The 16,824-nt window shown below is 42.8% G+C and overlaps 1 protein-coding gene across 1 annotated transcript; it reads right to left on the bottom strand.

Annotated features, from left to right (window-relative positions):
• Positions 1-327: 327 nt before the first annotated feature.
• mapk4 (mitogen-activated protein kinase 4) lies at positions 328-16,732 on the bottom strand. Its single transcript, XM_086110415.1, has 11 exons — positions 14,616-16,732; positions 14,462-14,537; positions 11,085-11,176; positions 9,481-9,862; positions 8,670-8,845; positions 7,003-7,147; positions 5,092-5,174; positions 4,906-4,984; positions 4,359-4,578; positions 4,122-4,275; positions 328-2,814 (listed from the first exon to the last, which is right to left on the bottom strand). Exons 4-11 carry the CDS (start codon positions 9,845-9,847, stop codon positions 1,954-1,956), a joined length of 2,085 nt encoding a protein of 694 aa, XP_085966541.1. The 5' UTR covers positions 9,848-9,862; positions 11,085-11,176; positions 14,462-14,537; positions 14,616-16,732; the 3' UTR covers positions 328-1,953.
• Positions 16,733-16,824: the final 92 nt, after the last annotated feature.

Raw genomic sequence — 16,824 nt, 5'->3', positions numbered from 1 at the left:
TTGCGGACATGCTGGAGCCTATCCCAGCTGGCAGTAGGCAGGGTACACCCTGAACTGCTTAGCAGTTAATCGCAGGACAGACATAGATGAACAACCATCCGCACTCACACTCACACCGAGGGACAATTTCGAGTATTCCATTAACCTGCCATGTTTGTTTTTGGAATGCGGGAGGAAGCCTGAGTACCCGGACAAAACCCACACAGGCACGGGGAGAACATGCAAATGCCACTATTAAACTCAATGTATGTGTTTTGAACACATACCTTTTAATTTTAAAAAGTGGCCCTTGAGCACCTAGTGTAAAATCAAGTTTACCTCGACACCTCAGCACAAATATTTATTATGCACAGTGTAGTTTTAAACATTAAAAAAAAATAATGCAGCGCAACCATTTTGTATTTGTTTTATTATGTCCCCCACCCAAAAAAGGTGAAAAAAACCCCAATCATTACTTAACATTCAAACCGCTCCCGTTACCAAAATGGAGTAGAAAAAGCCTGCTGGAAAGACACGTGAAGTATGTGGATATATTTACATTACTCGCAAAGCATGCAGATTCCGATTTGGGGTGTGTGTTTACATTCAGTAAGCTGGGAAGCATTGAGGTGTACAAAGGCATGTACATTCATTCAATAGAAAATTAGCTCAGTAACCGTGTGTAATTTGCGTGATAGAAGTTATTGCTGGTTTCGTGGAAAGTGTACTGAAAAAAAAGAAATGTGCTTATTGAATTTGAATCATCATTGAAATAAATTTTGCATCACCTTACTGTATATTAAACACCACTGCAACAGATAGAAGAAAAACATTCCTAAATGTGCTACTGTGAATAGAAGTTCAGTTTGTTTTTGTTTTGTTTTGCAAATGTTCCCTCTTGATCCCATTTTCCATTGAATTTGTGTGTTCTGTGGACCCATCTTATAATACATGTCATAGCCTTATTGCATCCTTGTAAAAAAGCGAAAGCGACATTGAATGCAACTCATTTTGGGGGGGTTAGGCACATGTGATTAATAACCTCATCGGAATATACTGTCTTTTACAATTGCAAGCATAGGCAACCCACAAATTTGGTTCATACTACAATGATGCTTGTATTCGACTTTGGGGTCTTACGTTAAAGTTTGTTATTTTGTGCTCTCTATTGCAAAATAGAGAAATATTTGCATTCAAAAAATGCATTGCACATCAAAACCAAAATCAAGTCAAACAAGTCTGAAATTCTGTAAAGACCACACAGCACCCAAAAATGTCCTACAAATAATGCACGTGTGAGGAGTTGGACATTTTATACAACTAAGCGTCATTTTTCTAGTCCTACGGTATTCCTCGTTGAATACATTCAGAGGACCTTCCTGTGTGTGGAAGACATAAAATATGAAAACATGAACAAAACATAAGTTTTTTGGTGTGGTTGTCTGGTGTTTAAGTTCCCGCATATTGGATGACAATGTAAGAGTCAAACCCCAAATCTCTCAGCTGTGAGGCAGACATGCTAAGCACCATTCCACAACATTGCCTAATTAACTGAAATGTTACTTTTATATGACTGTGGCGAATACAAGACGGAACTAAAGAGGTCAAACTAGCTCCACACAGATGGGCCAGAGCCAAGATTCAAACCCAGAAGCTGAGATCGTAAGGCAGACGTGCGACTAATCACCATGCTGCCCCAATCAAAAACCTGTCAAATACATTTCTGTCGAGTTCCCTAAAGCAATACCTCGTGCTATGCCTTTCCATATCAAGCAGGCGTAGGGAATGCTGGTTCCTCGAGAGCCAACTGGTAAGTCAAGGTACCACTGTATATAATTGCCATGACAATTTCATAAAAAACACAATTTAGCGGGAGCTTTGTGGTGACCTGCGGAGGAACATTGTAATACTACAAAAGAGAGTTAAAAGGAAGATTGAAAAAAAACTTTTGCGGTGTAAAATCCTGGAGTGGTTTTAAGTCCTCGGGGGTGGCGGTGTCCTGTGCTCAGGAGGTCTGGACAATGTGCAGTTGATGTTCACTTGTTTGCTCTCCTCCCGCCGCCCTTTCCCATCACTTTTTTCCTTATTCTGTCGACACAGCTTCAATGCTCGGGAGATGAATGCATCCAAGTCGAAGAGGCGTTCTTTCTGCTTGACGGGAAGCAACTCGTCGCATTGGACGTCCGATGGTTTTGAAGTGCTGGTAGTGGAGAGATGTGGGGGAGGAAGAAGAGGAGAGACGGGAGTGGATGGAATGAGGGAGCAAAGAGATGGAGGGGTGATGGGCGGAAAGGGGCTGATTCCGTCCTCGTCGGTTAAGTGATGCGGCTCCACGTCCGGGTAGTGAAAGACGGGAGTCGGGAGGTCCGTAGGGGAAAGCGGGAGAGGCGGGGAGGAGGTGAAGCAGGGGTGTGGCTCCAGAGATGGACTTGGACTGGGGGAGTCCAGATGGGACTGGGTGCTCTCCACCCAGCGGGAGATCTCCTGGAATAAATCTCCTGTCCCGGTTCCCGTTCCTGCAACCTCGTCATCCACGTTCATCTCCCTCTCGTCCTCCAAGCTTCCCCCAAGTGGCTGGATGGGCACCGGAGGCGTGATTGTGTTACGCTTCCAGTGGGACAGATCCAGAATGAGGCGGGGTTCCGAGTAGTGCTGAGGTTTGCCATCCCGCCACGCGATCCGGTCCAGATAGGACGGCGAGCCCACCTTGTAGTCGCACGAGCGGCCGCAGTCCAGATCGCCGAACCCGAAACCGCAGGCCCGGTCTAGAGAGGAGTGGGAGTGCTCCAGGAAGCGTTCGGCGGAGCTGCTGTGGGAATATTTACGCGGGTCCACCTTGACGGAATGACAATAAAGGTGGCGAAGTGAGTCAGTCCTTTTTGTCCGACTTGCATTTCATTGTGTCATTTTGGTTACCAAATATGGTACCTTCTCAAAATAGGATTCCTTGCCGGATGAGGCTCAGAAAACTACATTGTTGAGATTCATTTGGGATTTCCAAAAGCAGATTAATGAATGAATTACTTATGGTGATGGCTTATCTGTCCAGTTTTGTTTACATGTATTGAAGACGTTTTGTACACCTTTAAAACCACGAGGTCAAAAGGAACTCAAATTGGGTGCAATAGCTCACCCAGTGTTGGGTCCAAAAGGGTCCGAGCCAACACTGAGTGATTGATACCCAGCCCATTGCGCCAAGGATTTGACCCCGCACATTTGGTCAAGATTCTGATTCAACAAGCCCATCCCGATGTGTTTAAGAAATGGATTATCGTTTCATTACAAACATTTTCTCAGAAGCACTGCCTCTTCTTTGCGGTCACCACAGGAAACAAGAAATATTGATATTTTGTAATGACAAATAATTCCTGAATTGACAAGGGTGATCAAGATCATCTTGTGTGTTTTAAGCCTTTCATGCACCCCCTAACCTGATAGCATGATAAGCTGTCCACTGTCCCTGAAAGGGTTCATATACAGCACTCTTCGATGACTTATTGTAACTCACACACAGCGATTGTTATCTTGTTATGGAGTCATTTCCAGTTTCGGTAATGATGACGTTGTTTCTATCGATATGTTATCTAATACACTTATCAACAGGGTTGCAGGTGAGCTGGAGCTTTTCCCTTTCCTGACTTTGAGCAAGAGTTGGGGTACACCTTCACAGGTGTCTTGAATGAACCTAACATGCATATTTTTGGTATGCGGAAGGAAGCCAGATCACCTGAAGTAAAGCCACGCTGGCAGAGATTCGAAACAGAACTGTGAGGTGGATGTACGTACTAAGCACTTCTCCACCATGCCTTGATATTTCAAATGGTCCAAAAGAACTACACATTTGTCCTTCCGGCGGTTCTTCTGTTTCCATCCATCCATTCATACAGCCATTTTCCAGTGTATCGATTTTATTGTATGTATTGTATTTGTATGTATTTCAATAAAATCTTTTAAAAAATTCCACCAGCTGTCAAAATGATCGTTTTGTCCTCAAAGCCATTCCTGTTTCGATAACGGTGGCATCACTGTATCGATATTTCATGGATGGATCTGCTCAACGCTGATTAAGGTCTTTACAAATTTCATGTACAGTACATACAAACATGTATAAAACAAACGTGGATTGCTGAGGCGTATCCTACCTGGGCCTCCTCTAGAAGTGAGGTGCAGCTAGCTCGGGGGTCCCTCTGCACCTCCTCTTCTTCCGTCGTGTCTTCCATATCTGAAGTCATGTGACCGGAAGGCATGCATCCGCAGCTCCTCCCAAACTGCGGCCAGCACATATCGTTTGACAAGCTGGAAAGAATGGAACAAAAAAAGATGGGGGGTTTTTTTTCCCCAAGTTATCGGATTAATAAGGGCCGTGGGGTTGGGTTCACCTGTCCCATTGGTTACTGGACGTCTGGCTCAGACTATTGCTGAGACTGTGTCCCGTGACCAGGCTGTCTTCCAGTTCGTCCTCAATGCGGAAGGGCTGCACCGAGGTGGGCTCATCTTCGGGACACGAGTACTGGCGCAGAAAGGGGTGGGAGAGCGCCGCCTCGGCCGTCAGTCGGTCCATGGGGTTGAATGTTAGGATTTGCTCCAGGAAGTCCACAGCTGAGAGAAAAGCGTGACAAATATCAAGTCAGTTTTATTCATATAGTGCCAACACGCAACATTCTGTTGCATTAAAATAAGGTGGGGGGGAGAGGGGGGCGGGGAGAGACGACCGTGGGGTTGGTCAACCAGGGGACGCATGAGAGAACAATGGGCACAACAACATACTCTATTTTACATACTGTATTGTAATTGAACATCCACATTACTTTTTGACAAATACTTTCAAAGAATTTCATTGAGGCTATTGGAGTTTCAGGGAAGACACTAGCTACGCTCACTTCCGTTATATTTAAGGGAACTGGTCGCTCAAACGCGTGCGCTGACCTTCTGCATTCACTTCAGGCAGCAGCACGGAAAATGGCTTCTTGACTTTCCAGCCATGATTAATACATGAAGGCATCATCTGGACAGGCAAACGGGACAACATTTGCAGTAAGGTCATCACTGTATGATGATTATTATGGTTTTGTATATACCGTATGTAGAGTTTTCAAGAATATGAACAACCACCTGCAGCAGGTCCTGTCTGTCCTCATCTCTGATTACCGGCACGGTGTCAAGAATCAGCTGCATCTGTTCCAGTGCATGAGCTCCTGTGAATGGAACAGTCACACTAATCAAAGCACAGCAAAGGTCAGACCAGTTCTCGAAATAACAATTTGAAAGGCAGCCATCCAGTGCAATGAGAAGAGACGAAAGTAAAAAAAAATTGGCAGGCAAATTGAGATCATAATGTTCTTATAACGTCCATCAATCCATTTTACGATCCACTTTATCCTCACAAGGGTCGCTGGAGCCTATGCCAGCCGTCTTCAGGCAGTAGGCGGGAGACACCCTGAACCAGTTGCCAGCCAATCGCAAGGCAGACACGAACAACCATTCGCGCTCACACTCACTCCTAAGGACAATTTAGAGTGTTCCATCAGCCTGCCATGCATGTTTTTAGAATGCGGGAGGAAACCATAATACCCGGAGGAAACCCACGCAGGCATGGGGAGAACATGCGAACTCCACGACCTCTGCACTGTGAGGTCGACGCGCTAACCACTGGACCGCCCTTCTTATAACGTCCCAATGTTAGATATGACCTCTTCTCAAAATACACTTTACTCTTGCAACATGCCTTATTTTGTCCGTATATCACCATTTCATTTTTTTTGGGGGGGGCGTGTCTAGTTGAGTTATTGCATCTTTTTCTGGTGACATTAAATAAGCATAATATTTTTTTTTCCCATCGCTATTTGCAAATTTTGCACTTTAAAGAAAGCAATTTATTTCTGTATTGTGACTTAATTACTTTTGACAAAATAATCTTATTCTTGTACTGCTTATTCTTGTACTGCTGCAAATTTTGACTCATAAGATCAAAGCTTTCTTTTTTTTCGAACAATATTTAATCTTTTTTCTTGTAAGAATCTATTGCGATTTTCCCACTGCTTGTGAATTAGATTTTTAGTCAGTAGAATGTGCTCGATGACGTGAACATGGATGAAGATGGCTTTTCAAAGCAACTTTATTGTAGTGACGTCAACACGCCAGCAGAGAGCGCTGCAGCAAAACATGAGCCACCAGGTACTGTTTTTCTTTCATAAATACCACAGGTACCCTGCGGTAAATATGAATACAGCGCAGCAATAAGAAGTGATTGCTCAGCTGCTTTGCGGATTTGCGGTGTTAGGAGAAAATAAAAGATGGATGTGTGACTGGAGCAGTGAAGCACCTCCTGCCTTATGTGCTTCCCACCCGCTGGTGTGTTGCAGCCCGGTAGAGGTCAAATAAACTGCGAGAGGAGGAGCAACATGCAGACTTACTCTGGAATCATTGGCATTCTGCTCACACACTCATGGAGACTGCAGAGAGACTCAACAGATGCCACTTTGTGTAATGTCATGTTGAATTACGGAAGTGCGATTCATGTTAAAATTCCACTTCCAACATTCCAAATTGGAAGAGCATTAACAAAATTCAGTTAAATTGTAAGAAAGGCTGCATGACAGACAAGCGGTTAGCACGTCTGCCTTGCAGTTCTGCAGTTAGGGGTTCGACTCTGGGGTCCAGCGTTCTTATGTGGAGTGTTCATGTTCTTCTTGTGACTGCGTGGGCACTCCAGATTCCTCCCACATTCTCAGAATATATAATCTCAGAATACATAATATAATATATACCGGTAAAATAATACATTTTTTTCCTTACAAATTGATTCAAATGAAATCTATATTCTACATAACCTATACATCAGATTTTTTTTCCCCAAAAGAAATGTACTTGTACAATATACTGTATGTTTTCCTGTAAAATAATTGTACTCTTAGTCTCATCATTTATTTGCAGAAAATAAATCATATTTAAAATACCCTAAAAGGCCACGTCTTTTTTGGTCTCTCACACAGCTGTCTACCTCTCATATAATTCAGACGTTACCTGCAAAGAGCATGCGTCCAGTGAGCATCTCAGCCAGGATACAGCCCGCAGCCCACATGTCTATCGCCTTTGTGTAGTTGTTCGGGGACAGCAGCAGACGAGGAGAACAATACCACTTGGTGACCAGACCCTCGGACAGGTAGCCCTGTGGGAAAACAATAAGTGAGGCCTTTCCAACAAAATATACTGCAGCTACTGTTCAAAGTATGTGAAGCATAGTCAGCTCTTCGGTACGTTTCGTGCATATAAATCCGGTGCAGTGGTTATTTTTGTTGGAACAACAAACAAGCCTCCAGGGGGGGGTTTCCGACCATTTTATTTTTAACTTGACAAAATAACACAACAACGTCACAACGTTAGGGCCAACTGCACAGGGGTTCAGTCGAACAAAGAGGAATGCACTTTTTTTTAAACAAAGTTAAGAATATTTAGCTTTGATGAGGTATTCGTGAACATTTATTATTGTGGTTCTAACTGAATTCATTTTGTGCAGTGAATCTGATTTTCACCGACAGCCCGACACACCTCTCTCTCTCTCTCTCTCTCTCTATAATATATATATATATATATATAGTTTAATTAAAATTACGGTCATTACATTAAACTTGGTATGTCATCACTATAAATATAGTAATCAAAAGATACATTGAAAATGTTTTTTTTTAATGTTCTGTTGTGATGTTCTAAAATAACCATATTAGCTAAATATAGTTGTATTTCCACTGTAACAAAAGAAATGGCAACAAAAATAATGTAATGTACTAAAATAATCTAGAATCTAATCATTTAAAATTGATCTATAAAATCTACATTGCAATGGCTCAGATAAAAACTTTTACTGACAATGACAAACTAAAATGAAATGACGTATGAATAAAACAGAATCATACGAAAGAAGACATCTGATAGTCACACAGAACGGTACAAAATTAAATTCAATTGAATACATCAATCCTTCGCTGACCAATGCCGCTCAACCTCAGCTTTATGACAGCAAGAGACAGCTCTGGGTGCCTAATAAAGTGAGCACTGACTGCTCTTCGAACACTCTTTTTTCACCCTTTCTTCCTTCCTCTTGAATAATTTATGGGGCAAAACTAATATGGTAGACACGCACCAATGTCTTTGAAAGTGTCAACATTTTGGCTATATTCTCTCACCCTCCCTGCTCATTTTTCACCCCTTCCCCTTTATTTGTCTTCTACTCCTCTCTATGTAAACACCCCGCCCCCTTTGTGTGGCACCCGGCTGATCCGCTGCCCCGTGATCTTAGCTGACAAGAGATCACCTTTCATCACACACACACACGCACACACACACACACACACGACAATAATATCAAATAAATAGGGGTATACATCTATGATAAATATTTTACTTATTATTGTTATTAGATAACAAGTTTGTTCTGGAGCGGTTAGCTTAGACACGGTTAGCACGGCTACCACGTATTATGCAAAAAACTCTTAACATTCGTATGGATTTACAACCCATCTGCTATCATTATAGAATTACTAAGATTAGTATTCAAACGTAAGTGTCTTAATTAAATTTTAAGGATTTATTCCACAATATATTTTTTTGAACTGTAAATCTTTTTTTGTTTTTTTTTTGTGCTTTGCAACATAAACAAAGAACAGAAATTGTATTTGACTGTTAAAGCTGACCTTATGAGAATAGTGGGGATCAACTATCCGGGCCAGGCCGAAGTCTCCGATTTTGAGCAGCAGTTGGTCAGTGTTGATGAAGATGTTGGCAGGCTTCAGGTCTCTGTGCAGCACGTTGGATGAGTGGATGAACTTGAGGCCCCGCAGCAGCTGGTAGAAGAGCAGTGTGGCGTGACCTGTGCAGATTTGGATTTCAAGCCAATTTCCACATCCAAAAAGTACAGTGTGGCACAGGATGGGAATATTTTGATGATTTCACTGTCAAAAATTGCTAAGCATACCCCGTTTGACAATTGGCACCCTTCTATTAGCGTGCGAGTCGAGGTGGTCAAGTGAATAAAACGTGGCGCAGGACACCGTGTAATTTGGAAATGCACCAGAATTCGTTTGATGAACACTATCATCCAGTCAATTTGGTCTCGATCCACTCATCTGGTGTGCATCATGATTCAGATGCCAAAGTTCGAGCTCCATCAAGTGAGTTGGGAGTTAGTGCAACATGTATTAGGATGTGGATGACAGCATTCGGACTTGAACAAAGCAATCAAGACTAAACCAAAATCTCTGACTGGGGTTTGCAAACAAACTCAAAATGTGTGGTTTGGATTTTGTTCAACACACTCCGAATCTGTGGGTTGACCTTTGTAAATATACGCACTAAAGTGGCTTTGGAACCGGTCAAATTTGGACTAAGCTGTTTAGATACAAATGTAAAACGAAACCAATGGAGTCAGTGCACCACAGTCTGTTTTCAGGAAACCAAAGCTGTCAAGTGTGAACCCGGCCTACGATGCGTTTACTTTATCCGTACCTGTCGACAGCGCTCCTTGCTCCAGCAGCCGGGCCAAATCTGTCTCCATGCACTCCTGGATGACGTATAGGGCGCCAAGCTGGGCTGGGTCCCTTACAGGCGGTCGTCCATGGGGTGCCAGGACCTCGTGTACCCGGACCACATTTTCGTGATGCAGCCGGCGGGTGATCTTCACCTCCCTTAGCGCGTGCTTCACCGTGACGGCATCACGCATGGCCAACTTCTTGATGGCCACGCGACGTCCGGTGCGCTGGTCCACGGACGACAGAACCAGCCCGGTACCACCGGCGCCGAGGGGCCTGATGTCGACAAAGTGGGCGCTGAGGTCGAAGCCGTGGAGGAAGTGCGAGGTGTCTTGTCTGGCCATGATTGATGACTTGCCCTGATTCGAAAGGTGTTGTTTTATTGAGATAAAATATATTTAACATTTGGACATGTGCATTTAAACATTTAGAGCACTGACGTCAAACTCAAGGCCCGTGGGCCAAACCTGGCAAGCCAGATCATTTTATGTGGCCCGCGAAAGCAAATCAAACGTGTCATTTTCCATGATGTTTGCTAAAATCTCTACCAAAATTTAAAATTCTCATATGTAATAAATAAGAGACATATTCTAAGCATTTTCTTGTCACCAACCCCTCATTAGAGTAACAAACAAAAGTTGAATAAACTGTAATTGACTTTTTAAAATTTGGTTTCAGTCAAATCAGGTTCACCTCTAAAGTGGCAAAGTGCAATTTAGGTTCAGCTTGAAATTTCATCCGAAAGCCCAAAATATCCCTCACGTTTTGTGAGCGGTGTGAGTGACCAATTTTAGGACTTGCTTGGCTAAAAATTAAAACTTAACTTGACTTGCTACTCATGAACCAAGTCAAAACTTGAACTCCATGACTTCACAAGACTTGAAAGTTTATGATTAGAAATCCGTATTTTTAAGGTCGTGTGACATTTTCGCGCTTAAGATTACGACGGTAAATTTGAAGCGGTGTGTTTTTGATCAAATCAGGGAAAAACAGAACGGCAACATGCAAGATTTGCTACTCAGGGTTTAAGAGTTAAGCTCAATTGACGTCACAGTTCAGCTAGTCATACGTTAACATTGCTTCATGTTGGTTACACGTTGAATTGAGAAGACAAGAAAGAAACAAAAAATACAGTGAACAATTTTGGAACCATTCAAAAACTGTGATTGTAAAACAGGTTGGAGCAGCTAACTATTACCACAAGTCTAAACACTTGAGCGCAAAAGTGGCTAATATGCAAATATATGTTGTGACTGAGCAAGAACGTCTTCACCTCCCTGAACCAAACACACGATTTCACTTTATTCGTGGGGACTTAACTCGCTTGATTTTTGCTGCAGTAACTTGGGATTTGCTCGAAACCAGAAGGTGAAGACTCGAGACTTATGACTTGCCCGTATGTGACTTATTCCAACACTCATCAATGCCACTCAGGTAAAAACAGCCGCATTATGGACAGCGAAAAAGAATACGATTCTCTTCCTCATCTTCCATGATGCCATCAGTGGTTCATTGACACAAGTCTGTCGCAAGTTAGCACCATAAGTGAATCAGTGGTGTGTCTCCCAGTGTTTTATCTACCTGATGCCGATACTCTGAACCAGAGGGAGGGGTGGGGGGGATTTCAGCGCCCCACTAGGAACATCAGTCGGCCAGTGCATCTGTTACCACGACTGCGGGAGGGAGGAAGGAAAAAGAGAGAAGATATATGAAAGTCACACAGCAGCAGTCTTCAGAGGATTGAGCAGAATAACTATCACATTTATTCGAGCCAGTATGAGAGCTGTAAAAAAACAAAAAAAAAACTAAACATTTTGTCCTTTTACGCGGAGCAATGGTCAATTTTGATCATCACTGTCAGAGAAGTACTAATTTAGAAAAAAAGCTTGCTATTGTAGTTGTGGTTTGTAGCGGTGTGCAAAACGAGAGCCATTAGGTGCCATTTGGAGCCAAGTAATGCGAGCAAAAGCAAGTTAAATTACCAAAAAAAAAAACAAACCCAACATTTTAAAAAGTCATACACAAAGAATGGAACTAAACAATATTGAAAAAAAAATAAAGTCGAATATAAAAGGAAAACGAGATCAAAATTTAACAGCAAAAGAAAATTAAGAAAATACAAATGTGGAGCCTATCCCACCTGTCTGTAGGCAGCAGGTGGGGTGCCTGAACAAAAAAAACATTGACACTCATAATCACACCTCGGGACAATTTATACTAACCTACCATGCATGTTTTTCGGATATAGGAGGAAACCAGAGTAGCCAGAAAAAAAAACCTCACGGGCACGGGGGAGAACATGCAAACATCACACAGGAGCCCCGGATTCGATCACTCAACCTCTGCACTTTGAGGCAGACGTACTCAACAATCAACCACCGTGCCGCCTTGGAGGTAAGTGGTTCAGATAATAGTTTGCAGTGGCGTAGAACTGCACTGCATCGCACTGACAGTTGGCTTCTCCTATTTTATCATGTACGGCACCGACAAGCGAACAAGGTCATCAAATTACTCGGAAGACTTTCACATTCGTATGCGGCACAGTTTTATTTGACTGCAAACTACAAAAGACCAATATTAACCCTCTCATGCACCCTGTAACCAGATAGCATGAGAAACTGTCCACTGTTGAGGGATTTAGCCTTACTTTGAGTACTATTGGTACCAGTCTCTCACCTGAACATCTATTTAAACTCTTAAAACAAAGGATGTAGTGTGAAGTTTGTATCTTCTTCTCCCTTGAGTGGTTAACAGCGCCCAAGTGTCTTCTTTTGCATCCCCCACCTCTGGCGAGACCCCGAAGGCCATCATGTCCCCCCGAGGAGGAACTCTTATCTCAAGATTTATGCACAGCAGGAGAGGTCCGGACTTTCCCATCATGCGAAGATCGAATCGCATCAACATTCCTTTGTTTCAGATTTTTACATCAGGGGCAGAACTGCCCGCCTCTCGTGAACATATTATCCCTATATAAACGTGAGACTGTATTTTTCCTTTGCTTCCTGACGAAATCTGAAAGTCTCAGGAGCCTGAATCGATTCGTAAACTGCAGAAAATGAAACCTTCGAAGGTACTGTTCATCGTCTCCAGCCTGTACTGTGTTTGGATAACTAACATCCTCATCATCCGAAATTAACGAACACGCGGAGGAAGAGAAAGGCCGACTCTCTCCCCCAACAAACCGCTGTCCCTTAAAGGGTTAACACTGGACTATTTTGCCAACTCTCCAATTGGATCACGTTCGATTGTGCAGGCGCACGCTGTTATAAAGCATTACAACAGTCCTTGATCCCTGCAAGGAGCCAAACAATCCGTCGATACAACTGACTAAACCCTCACTTGACTCACTTTCCTCTCGGCTCTCGGTATAAAAGGGTTCACAGAAGTAACAAAGAGGCCGCCACGAAACGACACTTCACGTGTGCGCTCACCTCAGGATCCGCAAAGTATGTGTGTGTTAAGATAGACGGAGCGAGAGAGAAAGACAGAGAGGCTGCATCTACCGGCGCTTGGTGGGAGGCGCAGCTTCAGACTGACTTTATAAATAATGCATCGCCACTGGAGATGACGCTTTGCGCGGGCGCATGTGACTTTTGCAGCTTATGCAACAACAAAGAAAATATCACCACCAAAATACTTCAAAAAGGGTTGGCGTTTTTTTTGTCACTTCAAAAGGGTTACCAATGGTGAAAGACAAGTTGGGGGGAATCTGATTCTAGCCATAGAATGCGATAAGAAAGCGCTACAAGCATCTTGTCCGGCCTGCTCACTACAGTGTGGTGAACATTACTTTGAATTTACACGGCAGTCATCTCTGGTTAGCGTGTGCGCGAAGACACTCGCCTCCTAGGCGTGCACGTTTAGGACGACAATCGAAGTGTTATCAGACTTCATGTGCATGAATAAAATCTTTTTTAAAATATGTTGACATTTTCAGACTTTGCATTGCAATGCAGGTTTTCATTCTATTTATGTTGTGGTTCTTACCTAATAAAGAACAGTAGTTTAATGTTCAAATATATCGAATTGATTCAGACCGTTTTGGGCACCAGTAACTGTACCGCATAAATTCTCCCCAAAAACAAGGCTATGCAAGCATGTGAGCTTGGATTGACTCCAGGTACTCCGCTTTCCTCCCACATTCCCAAAAACATGCACGTTAGGTTCATTGATCACTCCACGTTGTCCGTAAGTGTGATTGTGAGTGTGAATGGTTGTTTGTCTATGTGAGCGCTGCGATTGGCTGGCAACCAGTTCCGGATGTACCCCACCTGCTGCCCAAAGACAGCTGCGATGGGCTCCGGCATGCTCGCGACCCTTGTAAGGATAAAGCGGCTCGGATTATGGATGAAAGGAAGACTGATGAATGATTAAAAGACCTTAATGAAAGGTAGGGGCAAAAGCAAAGTTTGTAACCTGGATTGAAACGCATTTCACTTCTTTTGGCAACTCTTTGTTTGCAGCATAACAGCTAAAGGCTGCTTCAACGTGTTTGTTTTGAACTTTGCGCTTGAATCAATTGCAGACATCAAAGCCCCACTCGGGAAAGCAATTATCTTTTAGACACTCGTGTGACAGCCAAACATGTTAACACACGACTACATTTGTGCCTGAGCATTTAATACTTTTTATGATGACCCTGGAAAAGATTAGATACGGGAGAGGTGTACTCCATTCCACTGTATTTTCAGGTTCTAGCATTAAAGCTTCTCTGCATCTTATTCTTGTGTGTGCAGCTGGCTTCATGCACCAGCTGAGTGCGCGCGTGTGTCCGTGCGTGCGTGTGTGTGTGCGTGTGCAGTGTACCGCCCCTTTGAAATTACACCAACTAAAACACTGTGTGAATAGAAGGTGAGTAAAGTACACTAATAGTACTCAAGCCAGTTATTTCGTCCCTTTCTCAAACAATAAGATACCATTACAAAGGGTGAGAGGAAAAACAACAGCATCACACTCACCGGAGGATCATACAGCCCGCCCGCCGTCTGCAGACAAAAGATCCGGAGAAAGAGATAATCAAGACAGATGCGAGCCCTCGTCAGAGAAAAAAAAAGTGAATTAAGTCAACGCATCTCTTTAACTCGATGCCTCTTTGTTATAAGGATGTGATACCATGGGAGAATGGAGGGCAGGCAGCATGTCGGCAGCACCGAAGTGGGGATCCGCGGATGATGAGATAAGGCAGCAGACTGCTCCAGAGCCGAGAGCCCCGCTGTGTGGCCGGCCAGAGGACCGCGGAGAACGGAGAGAGGAGGGATCTATATCAAGATAGACCCACACAAAAGCGTACGTTTGCACGCACACACATGCTGCAGCTCATGAAGTGCCGTCTCCCGTTTCACCTTTTCCCACAATTCCAACTACTTAAGTCTGGGAGTGCCGGCAGCAGCAACAAGCATGTCGGCATGATGACCTCACTTAAACCCAAGGCCTACGACAGACACCTCTCAAGCTTCATCGAGTACACGCACGCACGCACGCACACGCACGGAAATACATAAACGTCTCAAATATAAAAAATAAGTGGTGCAAAGACTCACCAAATCCGGCAGATGAAGCTGTGGTGAAAAAAGGTTGTTACTGCGGAATTAGCAAGTGCAAAGAAAACGCATCGAAGAAAATGACTGGCACCAGCGACCCTCACGAGGATAAGAGGTTAAGATCATGAATAATGTGTAAGTACAGACCTATTATGTTTAAAGGAATCATTTTAGTGTTCTTTTTAAGGGTGTGGTATTCCTAAGGGGCAGCACTGCTACGTTGGCGTCCCTTCACTGGCCTCCTATACATTTTGGAGTTCTTTTCGGCAAGCCCCCTTACTGCTCATCTTTACAACTCGTCTTAAAACTCATTTTTATTCTTTGGCTTCTGACACAGCATGAGACTTGATTTTTAGTTAGTTTTGTGCTCTCTACTGTCTTTCGTTATTAATTTATTGTTTGTTGTGTGAAGTATTTTTGCTGCATGTACAACACTTGGTAAAACAGCAGTGCTTGTTTTAAAATGCTCTAAAAATACAGTTGAGGTCAAGCAGATGTAGTTGACAGCTTAAGCGTTTTTTTAAAATATGGGTTTTATTTAACAGTAATGGTACAATTGCATATTAAAGAAATTTATGAACAAAATCACACTATCACTTGTTTTGTTCCTGTACAGAGTAGTGGTTCAAATACAAAGTTGACATGTTTTTAAAAAAAGGGCAAATATTTCTTGTGTACACCCAATTTCAATGAAGTTGGGACGAAGGGTTAAACCTAAATAAAAACAGAATACAATGGTTTACAAATCATGTTCAACCTGTATTTAATTTAATGCACTACAAAGATATTTAATGTTCAGCCCGATAAACATTGTTTTTAGCAGATAATCAACAACTTCGAATTTTATGGCTGCAACACATTCCAAAAAAGCTGGGACGAGTGGTAAAAAAAGAGAACGTTTTGGAATGCTCATCAAACACCACTTTCAAACATTCCTCAGCTGAACAAGCTAACCAAGAACAGGTGGGTGCCACGATTGGGTACAACAGGAGCTTCCATGATTTGCTCAGTCATCTTGACTGTTATGGACGCAAGGTTCAAAACCCATCATTTCAACTGTTGAAATTGTCTTCTATAGGGACTCAAGAGCCCGACCTGGGCTTACTTTACTCCAGGAAACACTAATTGGAAGTATAAACACAAATACAAACGCAGCCAATCACTTGTCAAAATTTAGTTATGTATATTTCTTGTTCAAGTGATATTAGCGCCTATTACCTTTTTTTGGCACCAGTTTCTTAAAACACACATCACAACATTATAATTTTTAGAAGTTTTTCTTCGTTTCATTGCTGATACAATTGCACCACTTGCAGGGATCTTCTGGTCACTACAGACCATTTTTGAGAAATTAAAAGTGATCACAACACAATGACTTAAATTGCATGTTTGACCATCTTGATATTTGTAAGCTTAAACAGCATAATGCAATAATGGAAACTGTTGTATTTGTGTTTGATTTGACCCACCACACAACTCTCAAAGCAATTCAATTCCGCAAGGAACGGTCATAAAAGAGCACCAATTTACTACCCAAGCTCCCATAATGCATTAAGAGTGAAATAATAATAATAATAATAATAATAGATTTTATTTATAAGCGCCTTTCAAGACACCCAAGGACACTTTACAATAACAAATAACACAAAACAATACGGGTTGAGCAGCGGCAGCCAAAACGCGCCAGCGTTCACTCAACCCGAAAGTCAGAAAGAAACAAGGGAGGGAGAGGGGGAGAAAGTTTACTATATATTCGTAGTTAAACCGGGATCCATTGTGGG

This window comes from Hippocampus guttulatus, chromosome 5 (assembly GCF_054856545.1).
Source record: "Hippocampus guttulatus isolate MCC_2025c chromosome 5, RoL_Hgut_1.0, whole genome shotgun sequence".
In the NCBI taxonomy this organism is placed as follows: Eukaryota; Metazoa; Chordata; class Actinopteri; order Syngnathiformes; family Syngnathidae; genus Hippocampus; species Hippocampus guttulatus.
The sequence above is the reverse complement of the archived record's forward strand: the minus strand, read 5'-3'. Positions and strand labels throughout refer to the sequence as shown.

Excerpts from the sequence above, each read along its gene's own strand:
- mapk4 (XM_086110415.1), bottom strand. The coding sequence starts at position 9,847 with ATGGCCAGACAAGACACCTCGCACTTCCTCCACGGCTTCGACCTCAGC. Across the intron at positions 4,985-5,091 it reads ACAGACAGGACCTGCTGCAG|ATGATGCCTTCATGTATTAA; the intron begins GTGGTTGTTCAT and ends TTGCCTGTCCAG. Across the intron at positions 2,815-4,121 it reads CACTTCTAGAGGAGGCCCAG|GTGGACCCGCGTAAATATTC; the intron begins GTAGGATACGCC and ends CATTCCGTCAAG.